The sequence below is a fragment of the Canis lupus genome, chromosome 37 (genome assembly GCF_003254725.2).
Source record: "Canis lupus dingo isolate Sandy chromosome 37, ASM325472v2, whole genome shotgun sequence".
In the NCBI taxonomy this organism is placed as follows: domain Eukaryota; kingdom Metazoa; phylum Chordata; class Mammalia; order Carnivora; family Canidae; genus Canis; species Canis lupus.
Genome location: NC_064279.1, coordinates 5,801,996 through 5,828,475, shown reverse-complemented (window position 1 = coordinate 5,828,475; position 26,480 = coordinate 5,801,996). Strand labels below are relative to the sequence as shown.

The 26,480-nt window shown below is 36.7% G+C and overlaps 1 protein-coding gene and 1 long non-coding RNA gene across 7 annotated transcripts in view; both read right to left on the bottom strand.

Annotated features, from left to right (window-relative positions):
• SLC39A10 (solute carrier family 39 member 10) overlaps window positions 1–26,480 on the bottom strand; it is a 136,464-nt gene that overhangs the window by 31,176 nt on the left and 78,808 nt on the right. For all 6 annotated transcript variants that reach the window (XM_025442050.3, XM_025442054.3, XM_035710787.2 and 3 more), the window contains 2 exons: window positions 7,707–8,731; window positions 5,625–5,832 (listed from right to left, as the gene is read on the bottom strand). In XM_025442050.3, coding sequence (XP_025297835.1) covers window positions 5,625–5,832; window positions 7,707–8,731 — 1,233 coding nt within the window. The remainder of the gene's footprint in view (window positions 1–5,624; window positions 5,833–7,706; window positions 8,732–26,480) is intronic.
• On the bottom strand, window positions 14,444–26,478 carry LOC125754525 (uncharacterized). The gene is made up of 2 exons (XR_007409029.1): window positions 17,084–26,478; window positions 14,444–16,358 (listed from the first exon to the last, which is right to left on the bottom strand). It is a non-coding gene; the product is annotated as an uncharacterized LOC125754525 (long non-coding RNA).

The window sequence follows — 26,480 nt, the reverse complement described above, 5'->3', positions numbered from 1 at the left end:
GAGGAAATGAAGATGTGTTGCTTAATGGTTACAAAGTTTCTATTTGGGGTGATAAAAATTTTTTTTAAGATAGTTTGGGAGTGCCTGGCTGGCTTAGTACAGCATGCAAGCATTCATCTTGGAGTTGTGAGTTCAAGCTCCATTTTGGGTGCAGAGATTACCTATAAATAAAATCTCTTAAAAAAATAGTTTGATGGCTGCACAACATCATTAATGTAATAAATACCACTGATTTGTACAGTTTAGCAGTTAAAATGGCAAATCTTAGGTTATATACATTTTACCCTAATAAAAACATAGCTAGCTAAAATAAAATGGCAAAGTAAAAACTAAATTGAAAGTCCTCTCTTAATCCACTATTTTCTCCATTAAATTACAGTATTTTCAGAGAATTCTCAGCCAAGTGATTTATCACTTATATATTTACCTTAGAGGTGCTTTACATAAAGGAGGACATATAATACAATAAGTCTAAACATGAAAGTAAGAAGAAATACTAATTTTATTAAACCAAATGACAATCTTTCAAAATTTGAATAAAATAGAATAGAGGGGACGGGACAAAAGATTACTACAAAACAACCAACTACATGAAATCTCAGAATAAACTTGTATTTATTTCAATGTCACCTGAAAGTAAGGTTAAAATATTTATGTTCCATTTAATATAAATTATCACTTATTTTTGTCAGTGTTAAGAAATAACGAGCTGTATTTCTCATTGTGTAAAGAACTGTATTTCCCATTGTAGATAAATCAGAAAATTTCCAGGTATTTTCTATAGGTTTCCAGGTATTTCTATAGGTTTTCCATTATAACTATTTCATTGGCAAAACAGTCCTCTCACAAGTGTATGCTATTATAAATACATGATTTCTTATACTGATTTCTTATTAATTTTTTAAAAGTAATTATAGCTTTCCAGTGCTAAAATTTTAAGTAATAGTCATTCTCACAACTTGCAAACCTTCTTCAAGGACAATTACAATCCTTTTAACCTATGAGAACTAACACTGTTTTGATTTTATTGTACTTGAGACATTTTCCCATGTTATTCAAGCACTTATTTTTAGATTTAATAACATTTAAGTTTACATAAGCTCTACCATAATTTCCTAGGTGTAGAAAAAAAGCAATTCAGGTAATAAAGTTTTTCTAATTTCTAACCAAATTATTGTGCTTTTGAAATCACAACTTGTTTAGTATAAAACAAGCCAAAAAACAAATCACAAAACAAGTGAACAAATTTTTCTAATTTCTAACCAAATTATTGTGCTTTTGAAACCCCAACTTGTTTAGTATAAAACAAGCCAAAAAAAAAAATTGCAAAACAAACGATAAAAGGCATCTTTTCTAAAACTTATGCAAAATAACAATATGCAAACTACTAAATACAACTAACAAACGTTTCCTTTATTTGTACCCAAGATACCATATACAATAAAAAAACATTAAATGTCTGAAACAAGCTTCACTTATTCTGCAAATTAGGTCGCTTAAAACGTTAAAGGTCTTCAAGCTTAGTTATTCACCAACTCCCTTTCTCATTATCTAGAGAGAAAATGCATTCTTTTAAAAAGAAGCGCTCATCTGTGGAAACTTTCTAATTAACTCGGTTCAAAGCATGTGCAAGATGGCAGTTTTCTACACTGTTTCAGCATTTTAATTGGCAGAAAATGCTTAGCGGCCTATTCACCACCCCCCCTTGGCAATTAAGCAAGGGTCAACTCTATGACTAAATGAGCCAATCTTGTGAAACAAACGATTTCTACCATAACAGTATATGGCAGACTTGGTTTACAGCAGTCTTTGAACAGTAATGAGGTAGTAGCTGTGTCACTATGGGAGATTTATATGGAACAAGTTAACCTTTCTTAATGGTGCAGCAGTCATTAAAAATAATTACTAGCAGGGCATTCTCTCTAACAACTATTAACATCTATCAGCACATAGTTAATTCAAGCTTCATTTCTGACAGTGCTAAAAACCACCTGCAAACAACTAATCAATATTCACTATTAGCTACATATTTGTTTTCAAAGCAAGTATAATTTCCTCTGAGGCTTCTCCAATTGAATAAACTCTAATTTTTAATATCTTATGATCGTCAAGCATCTGTCAACAGCTCTTGTTAAAATATATAGATTATGTCAATATTGTAACATAGAAAACTTTTAAGTCCTAATCCACTGTCGATGTAAAAACAACTAGAATTTCCTGGAAGCCTTAAAAATAAAAAAAAGACTCTTAGGTTGAACTCTAGATGCGACAATCCCATCAGCCTCTGTTTTTCCATGTAAAGAACAAATGTGGTTTTTTAAATTTAAATCAAGTACCTCAGACCTAATGTTCCCTTTTCTCCTACCTCAGTGAGAATTTCGAAGCACTCGAGAGACTGGCCCTTACGGTGTTTACTCATCTACAAACGTCTTTGAACACGAAGCCAGTGAAGGGACATATTTATCTGTCCAAAGACCAGAATTCAAAGCTTCTAAGTGGACTCACGTCCTCCGACCTTACTGAGCTTAGCTGACTGAGTAGGTCCTTCCTAACAAGACTATTCCTGGGTGTTGGGTTTTACTAATCCATCCTGACACCCATACTCACCTCTATCACTTTCTTACCTGTGTCTGCATCACCTGTCACAGCACTACCAAATGGAATTACATAGAACTCCCTGTATCTCCTTGTCACCTATGCTAGCAAAGTCGACGTAAGAACCTTTTTGGCAGGAAGTAGTGGAGAGGAGCGTCCAGGTTACGATTACTCTGGGTCCTATTACGGCTCTGCTCCCTGGCAGCTGTGTGACCTTGCACAAGTTACCTAATTTCTCAAAGCCTCCTCCTTTCCTCAGCAAACAGAAGTAAATTAAAGTGCCTGCATCAGGTAAATAGCCTTGTAAAAGTATTTAAAACAGGACATGGTAAGGTCCTAATAAATAGAAGACCTGATGATTAATTTATCTAAAGTTATTTTCATATCACAAAGAAATTAACCAGCAGGTGGGTACCTAATGAGGCTTATTAGTTCGTTAAGTCGTGACAGCATTTCCTTTCGCTTGTACTCTTTCAAGCTTTAATGAATATCTCTATTCAAATAAAACTCTGACATGTACACTGGACTGTGATACTCTTAAACGTGTCTACCTTATTCCTGTGCTATGAAAAATTTTTAAAATTCTGCCTTTTCAATCTTTTATCTTGTCAGACCCCATTTTTGACCCAAATTCACACGTTATCAATTTAGTCACTTCCATTACCAAGCAGCAGTGCCACTCCATCTTGGGCATTTCAACCAGAACTGCCTCCATTGTGATCTCACACATGATGAAGTTCATGAGAATTCTACTCATTCTGAGACACTGCATCATCAAAGTATACTAGTCCGACTGATACACAATCGATCCTTACCGTTAACGTAATCAATCAACACATATTTTGTATATGTGTTATATACTGTAGTTTTACAGTAATACCTTAATTTCTTCATTATTTCTAGGCTACACAATTCCTGTGAGTTTTTTCAAAATGTTGCAAACCTTCAAGAAACTATCCAATGTAGTTATTGAAAAATATCTGCATACAAGCATACACATGCAGCGCAAATCTGTGTTGTTCAAAGGTCAAGTATACTCATAAAACGATCCTCAGATTCATTTACAACGAGGGTCTTTCCTGGGTTATAACTGAAAGCTTATAGATTAATTTATTCATTTAATCAATATGTGAATGCTTTCTTGTTCAAAAGACCTAGTCACTTCCTTTAAGCAACTAAAGTCCAAGAAAAACAGATAACAAATCCAATTATGAAAATCTCCCAAGCTCTGTACAGGGATTGGATAGATCAAGGGAACTTAACTAAGTCTACGATGGTGAGTAAGTTATTCCAGAAGGTCTAACTCTTGAGCTGGATCTTTGAGAAATCATTGCGGTCACTCCACTAGAAAGGTTCAGAATGTGAAAAGGCTGAGATAAATGAGGGGAAAACAGAATAATCTATTATCAGGAGTCTGCTATGGTTACGGCCGAAATAAAAGGTGGGGGAAATGGGTGGAGAAGTAGGTAGGCAGAGGTCACATCCTAGAGAGTTGAGCATCCAACTCTTGATTTTTGCCTCAGGTCATGATCTCCGGGGATTGAGCCCCAAGTCTGGCTCCATACTTAGGAAGGAGACTGCTTGAAGATTTTCTCTCCCCTACTCCCTCGGCCCCTCCACCAGCTTGTACACTTTCTCGCTCTAAAATAAATAGATCTTTAAACAAAATAATTCAATAGAGTATTGTTAAAATTTAATGGGGGGAAAAAAGCATATGAAACACTTAGTACATGGAGAGCAAAATGATTAAACTCCCCTGGCTTGAATCCTAGCACTATCACTGACTAGCTCTGAGATTTTGGGAGTTAGTTATTAGAACATTGTCTACCTTATACAACTATTGTAAGAAGTAAAAGTCATTGAGTTCAGAAGAATGCCTTGTAATACTTGTTAATAAAAGTATATCAGCTGTCATTAAAAAGGAAAAACTCTGTGTTGGGAGACTCTCATTTGCATTTTAGAAAGGGAAGGTTATGAAGTTATTTCAACAATTCAATCAAGAACCAAGTTATGATGGAGTGGATAGTTAGAAGGTATTTCAGAGAAGACTCAATCGGACTTGACAATTGATTATGCAAGGGGAAAAAAAGAAAAACAAAGCCAAAGATTTTCAGATTTTTTTTTAAAAAAGATGGATTGTTATGACATTTGGGATTCAATAAGAGGTATACACTTTTTGTGGAGTAGAAGTTTGGGAAATACTAAGTGGGAGGTACCTGTGAACATCAAGGTGGAGCTATCTAGCCAACCAGATATGGTTCTAAAAAAGCCTAGAGAGATTTTTGGAAATAGTTTTTTTTTTTAATTTTATTTATTTATTTGGGAGAGTGTGTGCAGATGCCCAAGTGTGTGCATGCATGCGCACATATGAGAAAAACTGCAAAAGCAGGAAGGACAGAGAGCAAGAGAGAGGGAGAAGCAGACTCCCAAGCAGATAGCCTGATGCAGGCTGGATCCCAGGACCTTGCGATCATGACCTGAGCCAAAGGCAGACACTCACTGAGCCACCAGGAGCCCCCTGGTAATCGTTCTGGTTTTACTTTTGTTGAAGCTCTCTATGAAACTGCCCATAATGAATTCCCGTGCCAATCACAGGCATTTCTGACATTCACTGAGTTAACAACATTGGCTTCCCTTTGATTTCCTTATAAACTTAATCTTAGCTTTTCACCACAGGTCCTCAACTCTGCTAAAAAGTTAATTATAACACCAAATGACTTTAATTGGCAGCCGCATTATTTACACTTGCCCATCAAGAAGAATCCATTTATCACAAACCCGTATCTCCTTTTTAATCTAATTCTCTATCCATGATAAGACTTTCCTCCATAGTCCCAGAAAAGACAAGGAGCTACTGTGCCTCCTGTCTTCCCCTAATCCTTTTTAAATGGTCATAATCTAATCCTGACTAAAACATAACAAAGTCACCAGAAGGAAGATGATAATTTGGAATTACTTTCTAATTCAATTACATTTTTTAAAAAAGTACAAAGACTATGAGGAACAAAAAAAACTTAAATCTTTCTTACCTGATGCCCCTATATTTGCCTTATCTTCAGGAACCTGATTTTTATCCTTATTTAAATCTTCAACTAGAAGTCTGTCAAAATGTTCAATACAAAGTCTGCTGTCGATTTGATATAATAAAGCAGGGCAAAGGTATGTAAATAAATCAGGTGAGATTGGAGAATTGGCACCATGACCATAGTATTTTAACAACTGAGTGACGTTCAAACACTGCAAAAAATTGATAAACCAATTAAGAGTCCTTTAAGAAAATTAAGCAGAAAAATAAATTACTGTGCAATAAAAAATATTCTAAATATTATTTGAAAATAACCTGTAATAAAGATATCTATTACAAATAAAACTGTTTGTTAAGAATTTATGATAGAAATACATTCGACTTCAATACCCAAAACTTTACGTGGACTTTAACTATTTTCTACTCCAACACATGAAAGATAATTGACTCTCTCAATAATTAATAAAAATCACACACAGCTGCATTCCTAAGGGGGTGAAGAGAAAAATCACTTCCCTATTCAAAGTGCAATCATCAATCATTCAAGATTCTTATTTGTTAAATAGACATGAGTACATTAACAACTTTATAATAAAATATACAATACAGACATTTTCACTGCCTAAGGTACCCCAGAAAAATATCATATTGGAAAATTCTAGCCCAATGCTAAAAGTGGAAGAGGAAAGAAGGCAGTTTCATCCACCGGTACTTTTAAGTACAAAACAAAGTAGAAAACAAAGAGCAAACAAGTTTGGACCTATCATATAGCAAATATCTAAAATGATACTCTTTGGTTGTATGCTTACAGACTTGCCACCTCATTATATGATTTTATTTATGGTACAAAAAACAAAATCAAAATATATAAACAAGAAAATTATTCTTCTCAGGTCTTAACATGAATTACTACTCTATCCAGTGCATAGAACATTTCTATAGAAATCCTGAGAAAATTCCCAATGTGTCAGACCTGTGAGGATATAAATCAACATGTTTGACTGATACAGACCCCACAAGTCTTGTAAAACGAGTAACATTCATGATAATGTCTGGTTATCATCAACAAAAGATGCTAGGATATTATCTATAGTAGTAAATAAATAAGAGCATTTCCTTACAAGTACACTAAGATTTTAAAACAGAAGTGCTTTTAAAATCAGTGCTGCTGAAAACCAGTATCTGATTATTCACACAGGGAAGAAACACAGAGATATTTTCATAGATGTAAAACATATTTCAATTATAGAGACAGAAACGGTGAGGTCATTTTCCCTACTAGACGGTGCTGCTTTTATGCATATGACAACAAATAAATTCAACAATCTTCTAGACTTTAATAAGTACTAAAAAGTAGAGTTAAATAAGGATGTCGATATACTTTTAATGAAACAAAAATAAACATGTATAAGGTAAGTAGTTTTAAAAAATTGGGAAGGAAATCCATCAAATGTGCAAGTATTCAAAAGAATATGAAAGTTTTTAAAACTTTCCTTTAAGGAAAACACAATCATCCCTTTACTAGTGGGCTTTATTATTCTATTGCCATCTGTCAAAGGCATGAGAAAAAATTAATTACGATGAAGTAGGCCCTACTATAAAGTGACATAGAGAAAACAAATCTACCACATTTAACGGACTTTGGAGCTACATCAGTAACTGGAAACCATTCTGTGGTTAATTCATTAAGCTAGAAATTTTGAAAAAGAAAATCCCTAGTTACTGTCCAACTGGACAGGTAAACAAAAAGGATTCAGTTTTCAAGTATCTAGAACCAACCAAAATAAACAAAATGAAAACTAACTTGGGAAGTCAAAACAAGTCATAAATAAGCAAGAAAGTAAAATAAGGAATATATGTTCTAACAACCTTTAAATATTTAGATTTTTTGAGAAACACTGAAAGTGAAAATCCAGATAAAAACCTTTAATCGGATTTTAATTCCTTAAAGTATTTTATTCAAGAATATTATATCTGGAAATTAAGTTTGAATATGATTGACTATCCTCCACTGTTACTTCTCTTTTTACCTAAAATGCTCCACAACTATGTGAGAATTATGGAGCAGCCATCTCTTTACACCTACCTCATGTTGACGGTCATCTTCGTTATGATCCTTGTGAGTAGCAGCTGAATAAATTGCACTTTTTTTAACGTGTGGTGCTTCTCGCTTTCTGGTATGTCGAAGCTCACCTTCATTATCAGGATTAAGATCTGGGTGTCCATGACCGGGATCATGACCATTATGTTCTGGAAGGCGCACATGAGAATGACCTGGGTTATGTACACGATCAGGTTTGTGGACCCGATTATGCTCATACTGTTCACCCCGATCATGGTTAGGGGGAAAACCTGGTGTAATAACTTCAGAATTTTCATTACTTTTCTTCCCTTTTCTCTTCCTCTTTCCTTTCGGTAGCTTACTCTCAGATTGTTCCTGTGTTTTATTGGTCTCTGTTGAAGGTTCATGGCTAGGCTCCCCACGCTCGCTGTGAGGAATGGAATCATTAGGAAAATGGCGAGTGGCGTTATGATCAAGGTGATGATGCAAACAATGGTGATGACATAAGCGATGACTATGGTCATGCATATGTTTATCATCAGATTTGACAGATACTTCAATGGTCTCTTTCTCTGGATCACACTTGTGGTTTCTTTTTGTTGATACGCTTGTCACAGTTTGATTTTCTGAATTTAAATGATTGTGGGAATGCTGGTGGTTATGAGAGTGAAAATGCTTTCCCTCTTGAACTGCCAAAATATCTAAGTGAGAAACATGATCATGGCCAAGATCCTCATGATTAATCTCAACTACTTTTATCTCTCCAAGGCCCAAGTTTGTTAAAAGTTTCTCCAGACCAAAAAAGGATAATCTTCCATTTTCACCGTAACGGTCAAAGAGTTTTTCAATATAGTATTTTTTTTCATTTTCAGCATCCAGCACTGAAAATTTGCTTGACTCCGACTCTGTCATTCCACGACGATGTCTGTGATGTTCTTCAGAACCATGGTCATGTTCTTCATGGCAATGGTTGCAGTGATGGAAAATAAATGTCAGCAAACAAATGAGGCAAAATTTTGTGTGCATATGTACCTTCATTTCTATTTTTCCTAAAGGGATTTAAAAAGAGAAGCAAGCATTAGTTCATACTTACATTCAATATAATCATTAACTCTCCAGCAACTGCCAATCCACTAGGCCAATGTTTTACCACATTTCTTTCAGTGCTATAAATCATTCTTTTCTTCAATTCCCTATAACAATGGCCCCTTTTAATGTATCAAAATAGTGCACAGCCCTTCAAATTAGTACAAATTGTTCAAAATTCCATCTATGGACTATCCTAACTCCTCCTAAGCACAACACTTAAGAGTCTACTATATATTTATACAGGAACTTCTGGCTTCCTTCCTATATGGTCCTTTACAAAAGCTTGCTGATCCTTGTTCTTGAGGTCCTGGTCAGTGCAGTAAGACAAGAAGATGAAACAGAACAGTAAAACTGGACAATAACATAAAATTGATTTCATTTCTATCCACTAGCAATAATTAGAAAATGAAATTAGAAAACCGTATCATTTACAGTACCAAATAGCTAGGAATAAATCTAACAAAAGATATGCAAGACCTTTACATAAATTAAAGATCACATATTACTGAGAGAAATGAAAGACCTAAATAAATCGGCTCTATCATGTTTATGACTGGATGTGATATACATCCAATGTAATACAAATCAAATTCTCAGAAGAAACTGAAAATTGATGAGGTACTTTTAATATTTATGTGGAAATAGGAAAGTCCAAAAATGGTCAACCTTCATGAAGATCAAGATAGGGGAACCCTCTCTACCAGCTACTAAAGATAGTATGGTATTTGGAAGAAGACAAACAAATATACCAAAGAAACAAAACAGTGTCTAAAAATAGTAGAGATTCTCTTTTCCTTGGTGCTTGGTCAATTTGATTTCCATTTGGAAGAAAATACATAAATAAAACCTGATCCCTATAGAGGCGCCTGGGAGGTTCAGTGGTCGAGTGTCTGCCTTTGGCTCATGTTGTGATCCTGGGTCCTGGGGTAAGTCCTGCAAAAAGCTCCCTGCAGGGAGCCTGCTTCTCCCTCTGCCTATGTCTCTATCTCTCATGAACAAGTAAATAAAATCTTAAAACTTGACCCCTACCTTACACCATATATAAAAAGCAATTCAGACAGACTGGAAATCTAAAAAACAATAAATGTTAAAGCAATAAAGTGTCCATAACTGTGCCATTCAATACAATAGTCACTACCCACATATGGCTACCTAAATTTAAACTAACTACATTTAAAATTCAACTTCTCTTGGGGATCCCTGGGTGGCTCAGCAGTTTAGCGCCTGCCTTTGGCCCAGGGTGGGATCCTGGAGTCCCGGGATCGAGACCCGCGTCGGGCTCCCTGCATGGAGCCTGCTTCTCCCTCCTCCTGTGTCTCTGCCTCTCTCACTCTAGGTCTATCATAAATAAATAAACAAATCTTTAAAAAAATTTCAACTTCTCAATCACCTCAGTTAAATTTTAAATGCTCAATAGACGCTTTCAGCTAATGGCTACTACACTGGACAGTGTAAATACAGAATATGTCCATTATCACAAAATTCTACTGGACAACACACTTTTAGAATATAGAAATGCAGGTGAATCAATTGATTTTAAAATGTTCTAGAATAAACAGGTCGAAGTTATTTTCATGTTATATTTTAACTCATAAGTGTAAAATATTATCATTTCAACATGTAATGAGTATTAAAACTACTAGTGAGATTTTTACATTCTTTTTTTAATACTAGGTCATTGAAATCCAGCATGTATCTTACACTCACAGAACATCTTAGTTTAGACTAGCCACACTTCAAGTACTTGATAACCACATGTGTCTAATGGCTATGGTACTGAAAAGTGTAGATCTAGATTCATTTGAGAGGCTAGCTTCAAGACATTTAAAATAGAACATAAAAAATATTATAAAGGGAAACTGATAAAGTATACAACTAAAATTAAGGAATTTCTGTTCATCAGGACATATCATTAAGAGATTATTAATAAGGCAAGGGGCATCTTGGTGGCTCAGTCAGTTGAGCATCCGACTCTTGCCTTCAGCTCAGGTCGTGATCTCAGGGTTGTGAGATAGAGCCCCATATTGGGCTCTGTGCTTCCCCTGTCCTCCTTCCTCTCTCTCTCTCTCTCTCTCTCTCTCTCTCTCTCTCTCAAATAAATCTTGGAGAAAAAAATAAAAGGGTAAACCACAGATCTTTAAAATAAAAATGGGGGAGAGGGGCACCTGGCTGGCTCAGTAGGTAGACCATACTGAAGCTGTGGGTTCCAGCCCCATGTTGGGTAGAGAGATTACTTAAAAATAAAATATTTAAAAAGGAGGGGTGGGATGGGCAGCCCAGGTGGCTCAGCGACTTAGCACCACCTTCAGCCCAGGGCGTGATCCTGGAGACCCGGGATTGAGTCCCATGTCAGGCTCCCTACATGGAGCCTGCTTCTCCCTCTGCCTGTGTCTCTCATGAATAAATAAATAAATAATCTTTAAAAAAGGGGTAGGGGGTGGGGAGCAAGCCACAGATTGAGAAAATATTATCACAACATTACCAGTCAATCTATGTAAGGAATTTCTACAAGGCAATATGAAAATTATGAGACAATTCAACAGAAAAGTGGGTAGGAAGTCTGAACAGGCACTTCATAAGAAAATAGCCAAATTACTAAGCATGTGAAAAGAGTCCCAACCTCAATAGTTATCAGAGAAATATAACTTAAAATCATGGTTAGGTACTACTATATATCTACCAGAATGAGTAAGATAACAAAAGATGTAGATTAAGAATATGAAGTTAACTAGAATTTGAATGCACTGTTGGTGGGACTGACCATACATTGGTATTTTTGAAAAAATGTTTGACAGGATCTCCCAAAGTTGAACATAAAAGCATATCCACTCACACAGCAACTCTAATCCTAGGTATGTGTTCGACAGAAATGCATGCACAGTGATACCAAAAGAGATGAACGTAAGAATTAACACAATCATCATTCATCATAGCTTAAAACGTTCATCAGCTAATGGACAAACAGAATAATCTCACAGTGGAATACTACACAGGAATGAAAACGAAATTATGGCTCCACATATCAACACAAATCTCTCAGACTGTGCAAAAGATGGCAAACATTAAAGAGAACACCACAGACAAGCATATAGAAGCCATATATACTTATATAAAGTTAAAAGTAGGTAAAATTTAACCAAGATAACAATGACTTTTTTTTTTTTTAAAGATTTTACTTTTAAATAATCTCTACACCCAACATGGGACTTGAACTCACAACCGGGAGATCAAGAGTCACAAGCTCTTCAACTGAGCTACCCAGGTGTCCCAATGATGACTTTTTTGAAAGGAAGGTAGAAGGTAATAATTGGGTTGGAAAGTCAAGTAACATTCTCTTTTATGAGTAATAGTTACACAAATACAACTACTTTGTGATAATGCATTGTATTTATACTCTGCATACTTTTCTGTATACATACTGTATTTCAGTGAAAAAGTTTTTTTAAAATAAAGTTTTCTTTCAATGAAAAGTTAGAAAACGTAATTAACAATCATAAGGCTCCTAGAAATAAACAGAACAAGACTATTAATAAAAAGAAATGTGTAAGATATTATTGAAAGGCAGTAAAGAACAACAAAAACTAGAGAGATACATCACCTATATGGAGGAGATATAAGGTATGTAAATTCTTTCCAAGTGTACATACAAATTTAATTCACTGTCAGTTAAAATCCTAGTACTATTTGTTTCTGGTAAGATTGCACAAGCTTATCCAAAAATTCATATGAGGAGCAAAATCCCAAAGACAAAAAAAAAAAAAATCAAGAGATAAATTAGTAAGGTAATAAAGACTTCTTTATTTATGAAGTTACACAAACTACAGTAACACAGGACTGGCACAAAAACAGAAAAGAATTCAGAAAGAAAATCAATAATACCGATTGTGAATAAGTTAGTTGTTCTTCTCCCACCATACACAAAAATTAACTCTAAAATGAATAAAGACATACATGTGAAGAGTAAAATTCTTTACAAGTTTTAGAAGAAAATTTAGGAGACTATCATGACTTTAGGGAAAAGATTTTTCAGGTAAGACACAGAAAGTACAAACCTTAAAGTTTTAATTAAATTATTTAAATATTACTCTACAATAAATGACACCATAGACAAAGCATAGGACAAGCCACACACTAGAAAATCTTTGCAATGTGCATATGCAAGCAATGCATATCAAAGATCAGTACCCAGAATATATAAAACATATTGGTCAATATGGGGAAAAAAAAACAAAACTCTAATACTGCACAGCCAACTCTACAAATGATATAAAGAGGACAGGGGCTCCTGGGTGGCTCAGCTGGTTGAGTGCCCAATTCTTGGTTTCTGCTCAGGTGGTGATCTCAGGGTTGTGAGACTGGGCTCCATTTTTAACAAGGAGTCTGCTTCTCTCTCTCCCTTTGCCTTTCCGCCTCACCCACTCAGGAGCTTTCCCTCTTCTACTATCTAAAGTTATTAAATAAATATCTTAAAAAAAAAAAAAAGCTGGTTGAAAAGCAACATAATTACTAATCTAGATAATGCACTAAAACATTAACAGACAAAATTATTATCTGACAACATGTGTTACGCGAAGATCTAACGAAGGGAAATAGAAACTATTATACACTGCTGATGGGAGTTTATATTATAGGTACAATCATTTTGGGAAGCAACTTGACATCTACTAAATGTGAATGTGAACACACTCTATAGCCCCAAAATTCCACTTCTATCAATCCATCTATCCTAGAGAAACTCTTACACTCACAGGAGACAAACTCAAGAATGTTAATTGCAGTCTTGTTTTGGGGGGGGGGTTCTTAAATGTTAACTACCTTATAATGGGATATTTTGGTTGTAATAACGGAACACCAGAAAAGAATTTCACATTAAAAAAAGCTGGCAGAAATGGGTGGTTCCAAGATAGTTGCATGATCAAAAACCCAAGTTCTCAGATTTGTCCCCTCAGAGTCTCAAAGAACTGCTATTGCTACAACCATTCCATCCTTGCACAACTATATCCAAAGCTGGAGGATTTCTCTTCATACCTCTTCTTACCCAAGGAGAAAAATATTTCCCTAAAGTCTTAGATTTCCCTTCACATATATTAGACCAGGACTGTACTACATACCCAAGCCAAAACCAATCACTGGTAAAGGAATAAATTACTGTGACTTAGACAAATAGATATTTATTCCCTTGGGAATGGAAAAATGTTCTCTCCCCTACATACATGAGAGGAAGTACTCACAGAACATGGCGGCTTCAAAGCAAGAAAAAGGAGGTAAATAAGGAATGGCAGTCAATTATGTAATAATTAGTGCCTGCCACAAACCTATAATGCCCAAGAGTGGAAGAATGGATAAAATAAATGTGCTATATTTATGTAATTAAAAATTACACTGGAATGATAAATGTAGGACTATGAAGGAATATGTAACATGCACAAATCTCAGAAACAATTTAAAACAAAAAGGTACATGTCCTATCACTTGAACACAATAAAAAAATATGCAAAACATCTTACTTTTGGGGTATATATATCGATAGGTAGCAAGAACCTAACGTAGGGATGATTACATTCTGGACTGGTTACCTCTCAGTAAGAGGAGAGTCAGATGACGGAGGGTGGTATACACATATAACTGCATCTGCAGGGTTTTATTTCTTAAAAAGAGAGAGATCTGAAGCATTGTGACAAAACGTTTAGTATTTATTAGAGCAGGATAATGGGATTCAGGTTATATTCTTCTACGTATTCTTTAGTTTGAAAAGATCACATAACCTCTATCCATGATTAATCAAAGTATGGTTGTAGGAGCAGCAGAAGCAGCATCACAGTCACCTTGGAACTTGTTAGAAATATAAATTCTTGCACCCCATCCAAACTCATTGAATCAGGAACTCTGTCAGTAGGTCTCGGCAATGTTTTATCCAGTCTGAATCAGACAGCCAACGTGTGAGAATTACAATCAATACAAGTAAATCAAACACTCTTATTTATTTAAAATGATATACTACAGTCAACTGAATCTTGGGATTCCTTGAAATAAAATAGGTAGAATTATATGTAACATACGTGGCTTAAGAATTATTAAAAGTAATAAATCTATAATGTTTTCTAATATTAAAAGCTACATTAAGTATGAGGCTTGGGTTTTTTAAATCCAAACACATCAGTTTCATATATAGCTTCATGGATAAAGTCACCATTTAAAATATATTAATTTTGCTTGTACAATAATGAAGATGAAAGAGCATGGGTAATTAAGACAATCACTACTAAGAGGGCAGTTACACTCCCTGCATTTTACTTTGACTTTCCACTAGAAGATGCTAGTGAAAAAAGACTATTCTTAGTGAATGTTGCTTCACTCATCTGATACGTTAAATGTCTTGTGGTTTATTCAGTGCTTATTATCTGTCAAATGAATAGGTACCAATGGTAGAAATAAAACATACATATATTTTCTCAGGCAACATCAAATAATTGACCCCATGTGTGGCCAAACAAGTTCTATGCTCAAAGTGCAGCAAAACCAATCACTGAGACACTGAGTATGCAGCAAGAAAAGGGTTTATCGGAGAAGCAGTCAGACAAGGAGACAAGGAGACGCGAGAGCAAGCCTCAATCTGCCTCCCCTAAGGAAGAGATTGACAAAGCTGTTTCAAGGCAAATAAAAAAGGTCTGGGTAAAAAGCTGCAGCTGCACTTATTAGTCCCGTTAACCTTTGGTCACTTGTATCAATCCCCACTGTCTTTTGATCATTCCTTTCTTGAGGGAATTGGGACCATGAACGCTCTAGTTACTTCTAGCTGAAAGGGGGAGAAGATCAGAGTTAGAAGACTTGAACTCTCTGCACTCATTTAGAAATATTCTTTAGTTCCAACATACAAACTGAAACTCAGCATTCTACATTAACTGAGATTTTTACACTCTAGTTCCCCTAGAAAAATATTCATATCCACATATAAAATGAAACCGAGGGATGCTCACAGCACTCCTGTTAGTTCAAGATGATCAATATTTTCATTCTGCAGAATCACTGAAGATTTCATTTGAAAGCAAGGAGTGTGGTTAACTGGATGACTTGATTAACCTGTCTCTAAGCTGATGGAGTGCATCAAATTAGACCAAAAGAAGTTATGAGGATTACTACTTGGATGCTGTGGTCATACTCTGAGCCAGGTTCAGAATGATATATTCAACAGTGAGAAAGACTGCCACCCCTGACCAATGTTGGCAAAATCCTAATGGTAGATTATCTTTTCAAGCTTGAGAGGTTGCAAACAATAGAAAAATGATTTCTTTGGACTAGCTCTCCTAAATAGTTTTAGGTCCATCAGAGGCTCACTGATCCAAGCAGGATTCTTTTTGAGGTTCTCCTTCCCGACAAGGGTATAGTAAACCTGTGGATTCTTGTGGAACCAGCTTCATCTGAGTGTGGTGAATCCATGGCTTAACTCCCTTTAGTTTCACTGAGGAATCATGGTCAATAGCACCACAGAAGGTCCTGTCCAACAAGGCTGGAGTTGGTCCTCTGTATGCTTGCTCTTCCAGGCCTTAAATAAGACCAAGTCTAGGACCAGGAAGTGTAAGGGCACACCTGTGGGGTACAAATCAAGCTGCTGGAAGCAAACTTATTACAGCAGTTAAGAATTTCCACAAGATTGAACATACCTGATAGTATCCAATTCCCTAACGTGAGCCCTGTTAGAAACTCCCAAGTCCTAAAAAGCGTGGAGAAAGGGTCTTCCATAGAATACTTCTTAGGAGCTTAAACCACGCTTATTGTTAGGGGTCACTTACTCAGAGCAGGGCAACTAGCAAGGTTTTTTTCCCCCCCATGTTAAACTGGTTTCTTTACAAATCTTTACCAAAGTTCTTCTAAGTATATGGTTCATTTTTTCATTTTCCCAGTTGATTGAGGTCTGCATGAAGCACGTAATTGTCACTGCATGCCCAACACACGGGACACTGCTTTTGTGACTTTCACCGTAAATACTGCACCACTGTCACTCTGAATTGTTAGCAGCAATCCAAGCTCAGAAATGACTTTGTTTAAAGTGTTTTGACAACTTCTGATACCTTCTCTGAATGGCATGGAAGAGCTTCAACTCAACTTGTAAAAGGTGTTTACAAATACTAGCAAATAGGGACACTTGGGTGGCTCAGCAGTTGAATGCCTCCCTTAAGCCCAAGGCATGATCGTGGAGTCCCCGGATCACATCCCACATCGGGCTCCCTGCATGGAGCCTGCTTCTCTCTCTGCAACTCTCATGAATAAATAAAATCTTAAAAAAAAAAATACTAGCAAATATTGAAAATTACCCATTGTGTGTAGCATCATGGTAAAGTCCACCTGCCAGTCTTCAACAGGTTTGGGGCCTCTTAAGTGGTATGCCTTTTAGAACTGGTGGGAGTCCAGTCTTAGGATTGTTTTTCGCACAAACATCACATTTTTTCACTGTTTTTTGACAGGTCTCTGAAGATTGGGACCCACAATATACTTCTAGATCCACTGGAGAGTAACATCTCACCCATCTGGGGTGCTCTGGTAAATACAACTACAAGATGTTCTGGGATAAGGATTATCCCTTGTTCATTATATTTCCAGCTGGCTCTAGGTAGTGCCAGTAACGTGTCCAAAACTCCATTCTTCAGTTCTTCTTAGGTTTTCAACAGAATACTGGTGAGTTAAGTCTTTGGTACTAAAGCCATTACAGAGGGTTTTGGAGTCTCTGTATGGGCCACTAACTGTGGCTTAACGTCCCTGCCTATTCCCTTAGGCAATTGAGCAATCTGATTTCTGGTAATGTCGGCAATGAATACTAACTGATGGGTCATGTATCTAGCTCTTCTTTATTCTTGATCCATAAAATTGCTTCTGTGAATATCTCAAGGTCTGGATTTTCCAATGGCAGATCCATCAAATGAAGACAGGTGGAATGAACTTGTTCAATTATCTGTATGTCTCTGGTGATCTGAGTGGCCAATACAGCAACAGGCATGAAGATTGTCTAAAACAAAAATGGGCCATTGTGGCAATTTTCTCTGAAGTTTACCTCAAGGTGTCAGCTCCAGCTTGCAGGGCTTCAGGAAAAAAGGAAGTTTTAGTTCTCAATGATTTTTCTCCTTTTCTCTGGACTTGGGATAAGAAAGTTTATCCCAAGTTTGGAGAAGTCTTAGCCAGATATTTGAGAAAACCAGAATTCAGGATACAGACTAGTTTTATTGAAAAACAACTAACACTTAGATCCCAGTTCTGATGAATTGTCTTTAACATCCACCAATGTGTACTACTGAAACATAACTTCTAAAATCACCTTCATTTCCACCAAAAATAATGCAGTTTTCCCAATAGTTCTGGAAATTCTTGGTTTTATGATTTTAGAGGTATCAGATATCTGTCATTACCATGTAATTGACAAGGAAATTCTGTGATACACCCTTCAATTAGAAGCGATGACATCATCAGGATATAGCAAAACCTTAGGAGTTTTATATAATTTCTGAAACAGCTATTGCATTCACCTATACAACCTAAGAAAGTCTATCATTACTTATTTGACAATGCTTCCCATGTAATTTGATATACCAAAAAGTCAGCCTCATTAGTCAAAAAGACTACTTAGAAGGTGAAGTTGGGAAGTCTGTCAGAAATATCAGGTTTTATTTTTTATTTTTTATTTTTTTTAAATATCAGGTTTTAAAGAACATGCTTAAATAGCATTATAGATTGTGACAAAACTTAGTATTTAATGGATCTATTTAGCCAAGGTGGCAATAAGAGATTCTAAAGGCAAGTACAGAGAGTTTTTTCTAGGCAGATTAAAGATAAAGAAGGGCAGCCCCGGTGGCTCAGGGGTTTAGCACCACCTTCGGCCGGGGGTGTGATCCTGGGGCCCCGAGATCGAGTCCCACATCAGGCTCCCTGCATGGAGCCTGCCCCTCTCTCTGCCTGTGTCTCTGTCTCTAGAGCTCTCTGTGTCTGTCGTGAATAAATAAATAAAATCATTAAAAAAAAAAGAAAACATTTGGTTAGAATTTAGACAAATAATCTAAGAAAAATATTATTTTTAACAGAAAAACCAAATTCCAATCTTATACTAGGGTATTTCTGATATTAAGACTCATTCATTCCAATAAAATAAATTTAGGGCAGCCCTGGCGGCTCAGCAGTTTAGCGCTGCCTTCAGCCCAGGGTGTGATCCTGGAGACCCAGGATCAGGTCCCATGTCAGGCTCCCTACATGGAGCCTGCTTCTCCCTCTCTCTCCTCTCTGTGTATTCTCATGAATAAATAAAATATTTAAAAAAAAATTTAAAAATTTTTGCAGTCCCTCCTTATATTCCTATCACCCCCCCCCCCCACCGTTGATATACACTTAGTGAGACAAGGACACGCAGGACACTGCATGGACTGGAGTTCTTGTGGATAATGGGATATGCTGATCAGAATCTCCATCAGGAAAGAAGGCTCTCAGCTGCAGGAACCTCTCAAAGGCTATCAGGATTGCCTTGCCTGAAGACAGCTGCCCTGCTAAGAGCATGCTCTCTTCCCAGGTGGTCACATCCATTGATTGTTCAATATGAGGATATACAAGTCCAGGCCTTTGGCCACAATTCAGGATGGCTCTAAGGGCAATCCAACTTTTGGAACTTAGATATTAGCTAGGGCTTCTGCTGATACCGTATCAATGCTCAGCTCCTGCCTAATCTTGCTTTCCACTCTCCCTTTCCTTTCCCAGGTGTTGACCACGCCCCTAAGAAACTTTTTTTACATACTAATCTCCATAATCTTAATCCCAACTGTGCACAAAATTCCTTTCCGAAGATTCCCTTCCCACAAACTTTCTTCCTTTTTACATTCAGACTGTATCCTAGGATTTTCCTCTTTAAATAATGAGTCTCACTTTCTTTTCATACAGAACTGTTTCCAGTAGTCTTAATTACATTAGAATTATTTCAAAGTTTTTTTTTTTCCTTTTTTAACAAATTTTGCAACAGAAATAACATGAGCCTACCTCACTTCTGGTAAACACAGGCAGAACAAAAAGTTCTATATCTAATGCTGACAACCTATTTTAACATCATTTAACAACCTTAAATTATCTTTAATACTGAATTTTTCCCCAGATCACGTAGACTTGAAAACACGTGGGTTAGTTTCCATTTTGGGGTTTTAGAATGCCCAATTCTTAGAAGCACTTGCCCAAGAATCATCTAACCAGAGCTCTTTTACAAATTAATTAAAACCATCTGGAGGGATAAAAATAACCTCACATTAACTTTTGTAGATACACAAATATATAAATAAGATACAAACAAAATCCTCATTAAAGGCCCTTTTATAAAACCTAGGGGTGCCTAGCTGGCTCCCTTGTAGAGCATGCCTACCCCCCTTAATCTCAGGGTTGTGAGTTGGATCTCCACGTTGGGTTTAGAGACTACTTAAAAAAATAAGTCTCATTGCAAGATAGTATTATAATTTATGGATCTGTTTATCACTTTTCTCTGAGGTCTAATAAATATTGTGGCCAAGCAGTGTTACAAAAACAGGATTTTTTTTTTCCTTTTCATGGATTCATAACTAAACATTGCCCAATTTTGGAGAATACAGCCCAAAGGCCTGCATGTGGCAATCATACTGTCATTTCCCAATTAGAACATAGCCAGTTTTGTCCAAAGATACCAAAAGCTGCAGCAACAATTAAACCAAATGAAGTCCATCATACCTCTGTGAGCACTGGTTCCTCCCTGAAAGTTGAGGCCTCACCAACTGAACCAAATGACTTCCAATCAGCCTTTCCTTAAACAAGAAGGCTAAGAGAACCCATACCCCCCATTCAGAGGTAATCAAATGGGAGAAAGAAATCTAAGAGAACCAAACCAAATGGAAGGAAGAAATAAGCTCACAGGCTGAGCATGGCACATTAAGCACTTACCAAGAGACACCTGTCCAAACCAAAAACAGGTTCCTTGCCACAAGAGTTAAATTAAGCACCAAAAGTCGATGGTACCCTGTAGAAATAGGGCTCTGGGGACGGTCCCTAGGACACAGATGCTAGGCAGCACTAGACTCCCATTACTGACTGAGGGCCAACAAACCACAGGCAAAGAACTCCTGGTTGGCTCACCAAATACATAACCCAAGTTTGTATGCCAGACATGCAGCAAAGCCAATCGCTGAGACATCAAGTATGCAGCAAGGAGAGGGTTTATTCAAGAGGCAAACAAGAAGAGCAAGCCTCAAATCTGCCTCCCCAAGGAGGAGAATCAGGGATATTTAAAGGCAAACAAAACAAACAAAAAGGGTCTGCAGTGTGCTTGTTGGTCTCATTAACCCTCTGGTTACCAACTTCACACGAAACACAAAAAACTGTGAGTGGTCTATAGGAGATTTAAATGGTCATTTGTCATGTTTTAAATGTAAGGCACTCAAATTAGATTATTCCAAGAATTCTAAATATCCTGATTCCTCTAATTATTCATATCCAAGAGTACTGCAGGAATGCAAATACATGAGTGACATCATAGGTATAATTTTAAACATATGTTAAATGTTTTTTCTCTAAGTAAATCATTCATAAACTTTGCAACTTCAGTTCGGAACTTCCATACAAATGTGCTTGAGAGTCATTTGGATGAAGTATGCATTAGTCAGAGTGGACTAAGCAGCTACTGCAAAGATCTCTTGCAGAAGTGCAGTGGCTTAAACAATCAAGTTTATTTCTCTCTCTCAAACAGTCCAAGATGACTGCTCTAGGTCTGGGAATAGCTCTGCCTCAGTCAGAGATACATCAGCCTTACACGGGAGCTATCCCAATCAGCTGTAAAACAAAAAATCAAAATCCAGGTACAGAAATTTCTTTGAAGCAGACATTGCATGCATCGCTTCTCACATTCCAATAGCAAGAACTTAGTCACATGGCCTCAATCAGCTACAAGGATATCGGGAAATACAGCCTCAACCACAACTTGAGTTTCTCGAGCATTCCATGAAGTTAAGGATCCTATTCTAACCATAGCACAAAGAGGATTCTTGGGGTTGAGAGTGGGGGGAGAGGCAGGGGGAGAAGAGGGAAAGGAAAAAATCTCATGAAGACCCCACACTGAGCACTAAACCCAACATGGGCTTGATCTTATGACCCTGAGATCATTACCTGAGCTGAAATCAAGAGTCAGATGCTTAAGAGACTGAGCCACTCAGGCATCCCCAGACAAAATAATTTTTAATCCTTGAAGAATAGTATTTCAGGGGTGCCCGGCTGGCTAGGTTGGTGGAACATGCAACTCTTGATCTGGGGGTTGTGAGTTCAAGCCCCAGGTTGGGTACAGAGATTACTTAAAAATAAAATAAAATAAATATATATATAGTATATAGATATTTCAACTTTCAATTAATAAAATCAGCAATATGTACCTTCTACAAACAGACCTATATTTAACCATCTCCAAAGACAAATGTATTTTTTAACTTTTTATTTTAAAATAATTTAAGATATGGGGCACCTGGGTAGCTCAATGGGTTCGTTACTGGTTTGGGCACAGGTCATGATCTCACGGTCGTAAGATCCAGCTCTGTGCCAGGCTCTGCTCAGAGTGTGGAACCTGTTTGGGATTCTCTCTCCCCTCTCCCCCTGCCTTCCTCCACACCTCACCGCCACTCACACTCTCTCTCTAAAAAAATTTAAATATTTCTTAAAAATTAAAAAAATAATTTAAGGGCAGCCCAGGTGGCTCAGCGGTTTAGTGCCACCTTCAGCCCAGGGTGTGATCCTGGAGACCAGAGATCAAGTCCCACATTGGGCTCCCTGCATGGAGCCTGCTTCTCCTTCTGCCTGTGTCTCTGTCTCTCATGAATAAATAAATAAAATCTTTAAAAAATAATAAATAATTTAAGATATAAGTTGTAAAAACAGTTCAGTTTCCATGCACTTTTTACCCAATTTTCCCAATGATGTTTAAATAATAACAGTACATTTTCAAAAGCAAGAAACTGATAACCCATATAACTACAGATCTAATTTCACCAGTTTTCATATGCACTTAAAAATACTGTAATAGAAAATCCATGTCTTAACCAGAAAGAAAAAAGTTATTATTGGTAACCAAAGGATCTTGCTTATTAACTAGATGATTACACTTAAAAGAAACAGAAGCAGAGTTGATAATCTCCATACCAAGTTCTTTTATAAAGGCTTATAAACATCTTTAATGGGCAGCCTGGGTGGCTCAGCGGTTTAGCGCCGCCTTCAGCCCAGGGCCTGATCCTGGAGACCAGGGATCAAGTCCCACGTCGGGCTCCCTGCATGGAGCCTGCTTCTCCCTCTGCCTGTGTCTCTGCCTGTGTGTGTTTCTTATGAACAAATAAAATCTTTAAAAGATAAATAAACATCTTTAATTGTAGGCTTCCTATGGTACTTTTTCCTGCATAAAGTGCCAAATTACAATTTTTTAAATTTTTAAATAAAATTAGACACCTATATCAAGAACAAACTGAAATATACACTAATTGCTAACATTACAAAATCTTTCTATATTTTATCTAAAGAAGATAGTTATTTCATACAGACAGAACCACAGAAAGTTTAAGATAAAAAGATATTTAAGTATACCAGGTAAATACTCTTATTTTATAAGTAGAAATCTAAGACCCAGAGAAGGTATACATGATTAAGGTGATACCTCAAGTTGTGGCAGTCCCCTGACTTGAATGTCTAAGACTCTTTCTACTACACCAGCATATCTGTATATCATAAAACCAGAACACTGTGAGATAATTACTAATTACTGATGTACTAATATCCAAAGTACACTACTAAAGGGAAAACAAACTGTCCCCTATTACTTAAGTTAATATTAAAAAACTCAATATGATTATCAATAAATGAATCAACAAAATGATTAACATAAAAAAAGTAACTAATAGACACTAAAATAATTCTATTTCCAACAACAGGTTGATGTTACTGGGAGGGTCAGTAGCATATCCTGTGTATAATCTATTCAACATTTGACTTAAAGAAAAAAAAAAAAAGACTTCAACTAGAGAGTATTTTTTAAAAGGAAAATGAAAATCAAATGAAAGGTCAGTAGCTTTTATCTCCGTTCTCTCATTCATACACACACACACACACATACACACACAGAATCATAGGAAAGATACTATCAACTACGTAGCAAGGTTTTTTTTTTTTTTTTAAGATTTTATTTATTTGAGACAGAGGGAAAACACAAGTGAGGAGGAGGGTCAGAGGGTCAGAGGGGGAGAGAAGCAGATTCTGCTGAGCAGGGAGCCGGATGGAGGGCTTAATCCCAGGACCCCGAGAGATCATGACCTGAGCTCACTGAGCCACCCTGGTGCCCCACTAAGCAAGGTTTTAAAACTAAGCATTTCAATGCTCCAGACTGGTATTCTGAAGGCCAACAAAGGAGAGCAAAATCAAAAGAAAAAAAAAAAAAAAAAAACACCACTAAAAGATGTTATCTGGATTATATGTCATGCTTTAAATACACTTAATGTGAAAATTCATTTAATAAATGTACACAGTATCCCAATTTCATAAAGAACTTCATTTTTTAAAAAGGTTTCATTATAGGACTTCTTTAAACATGGTAGAAATTGGTTCTATATTATGTCCTGAACCACATAAACTGGCATTTACACCACTGAATGACTTCATTAATCTTTCCCTATATTGGTAGTCAGATACCAATTTAGTTTCCCCACGTAATTCATCAGCGTACACACAGGATGAGACTGTTTGCATGCTGACAAAACACTATTCTAGGAACCCAAGACCTCAAAGATCTGGCTCTGCAACTCACTAGGAGTTGCTGTGCATATCACTTAACCTCTTTAAGTCTTATTACCACTTGTAACGTGGGGATATTAATCCCTGTCCTATTTCACAGTAATTATGATAATCATGTAAAATAACAAGTATTTTTTTTGAAGTGGAAAAAGCTTTAAACGTTTTTCCATTTTACTTATTACAATGTTATATGCTATTTAAGTGCAAGTTATTAATAGCAATAGAACCAGGATCCATTTTATTTTTTTAAAGATTTATTTATTTCAGACAGAGAGAGCCCATGAGGCCGGGGGGAGGCAGATGGAGAAGCAAATTCCTTGCCTGACACAGGGCTCAATCCCAGCACCTCTGGGTCATGACCTGAGCCAAAGGCAGCTGCTTAACTGACTGAGGAACCCAGGCATCCCCTAGGACCTATTTATTTATTTATTTATTTATTTTTAAAGATTTTATTTATTCACGACAGACATGGGGGGGGGGCAGAGGCACAGGGAGAAGCAGGCTCCATGCCGGGAGCCCAATGCGGGACTCGATCCCAGGACCCTAGGATCGCGCCCTGGGTCAAAGGCAGGCGCTAAACCGCTGAGCCACCCAGGGATCCCCTAGGGCCCATTTTAAACCCAATTTCTGACACACCTGCTGAATACAGTATTTTGTACATAGTAAAGAACCAGGGATTAGAAACCTTGGTCTCTAATTCATCCCAGGCCTGTCACTGTTCCCAATCTACAAAGCAGGGGCATAGCACCTACATTTATCCATCAATTGAACTAATGTACATAAAGCCGCTCTGTAAAGCAAGTATATCACCCTAAGGTATTACTACTATTAGATATGGTTCTATGTATCTTTCACTTAACTTCCAAAAAGTATATATAACCGGGGGGGGGGGGGGGAGGCAGTCTCTTTGTTTTGATTTCTCTGAAAAAGCATTAGCAAGAATATTCAAAAATGCACATTCAGCATTAGTACAACCAAGACCAATTCTAGATTACAAAAGGTACCCAATTCACTAGTATTTGAGAAGTAGAAAAGAATCATCACAACATACTAGTTTCACTGACATTATAAAACTTTTCAAGGCATAAGAGAAAAAAAAAAAAAACCTTTTCAAGGCATAAAATTATTTCAGTAATGAGTTCTCAGCAGAACAGCAGAATCTTCATTAGCTTCAAGGTTTGCTTTTCTTCATTACCTGACTTGACCAGATACCTAATTTACGAATGTCACAGTTTTAGTTTGGAATGCCAATGCAGCTCTTCCCAACAAGCAAGCACCATTCAATCTCTTCATATTTCCACTGAGATTCATACATACAAAAAGTTAGATGCATGCTCTACGTGAGCTTGGGTGGAATTCAGTGAAGCCCGTTTCATTAACTTTAACAGGAGAGAATGAAAACATCTGAGCCTAGACTCAAGTGTACCAAATCAAGCATCGGCATATCAAATCATCTTTATTGTATTTTAAACTTTCATGTGCAAAGCCTACACCTTCTCTTTGCATATCAAAACAACTAACTCAAGTCTCTATATTTTTGTTATGGGGAGCCTGGAACCATACTGTTGAAAGCCACCTATATTCCTGTGTCCGTTCTGCTACTTGTGAATACACAGAACATTTGACATTAGTAAGTGTAATGGCTCTTCTTAGTCACAAAATACCGTGATGCCTTTTGAAACTACTACAATGTTTATGACTTTAGGCTACCCTGTAAATAGACTTCAACCTCTTTTATACCAAATGCATTTAAACCTACATAAGATGCATCATGAAGAGGACTTAGTAGTGTTAATCTTAGGACTTGAATTAGGCACACATGCTTGACTGACTCATCACCACTGGCAGCTGACTTTAAGAATAGTCACTGCCACGCTCAAATTTTTATCAGTCCATTCATCATGACTC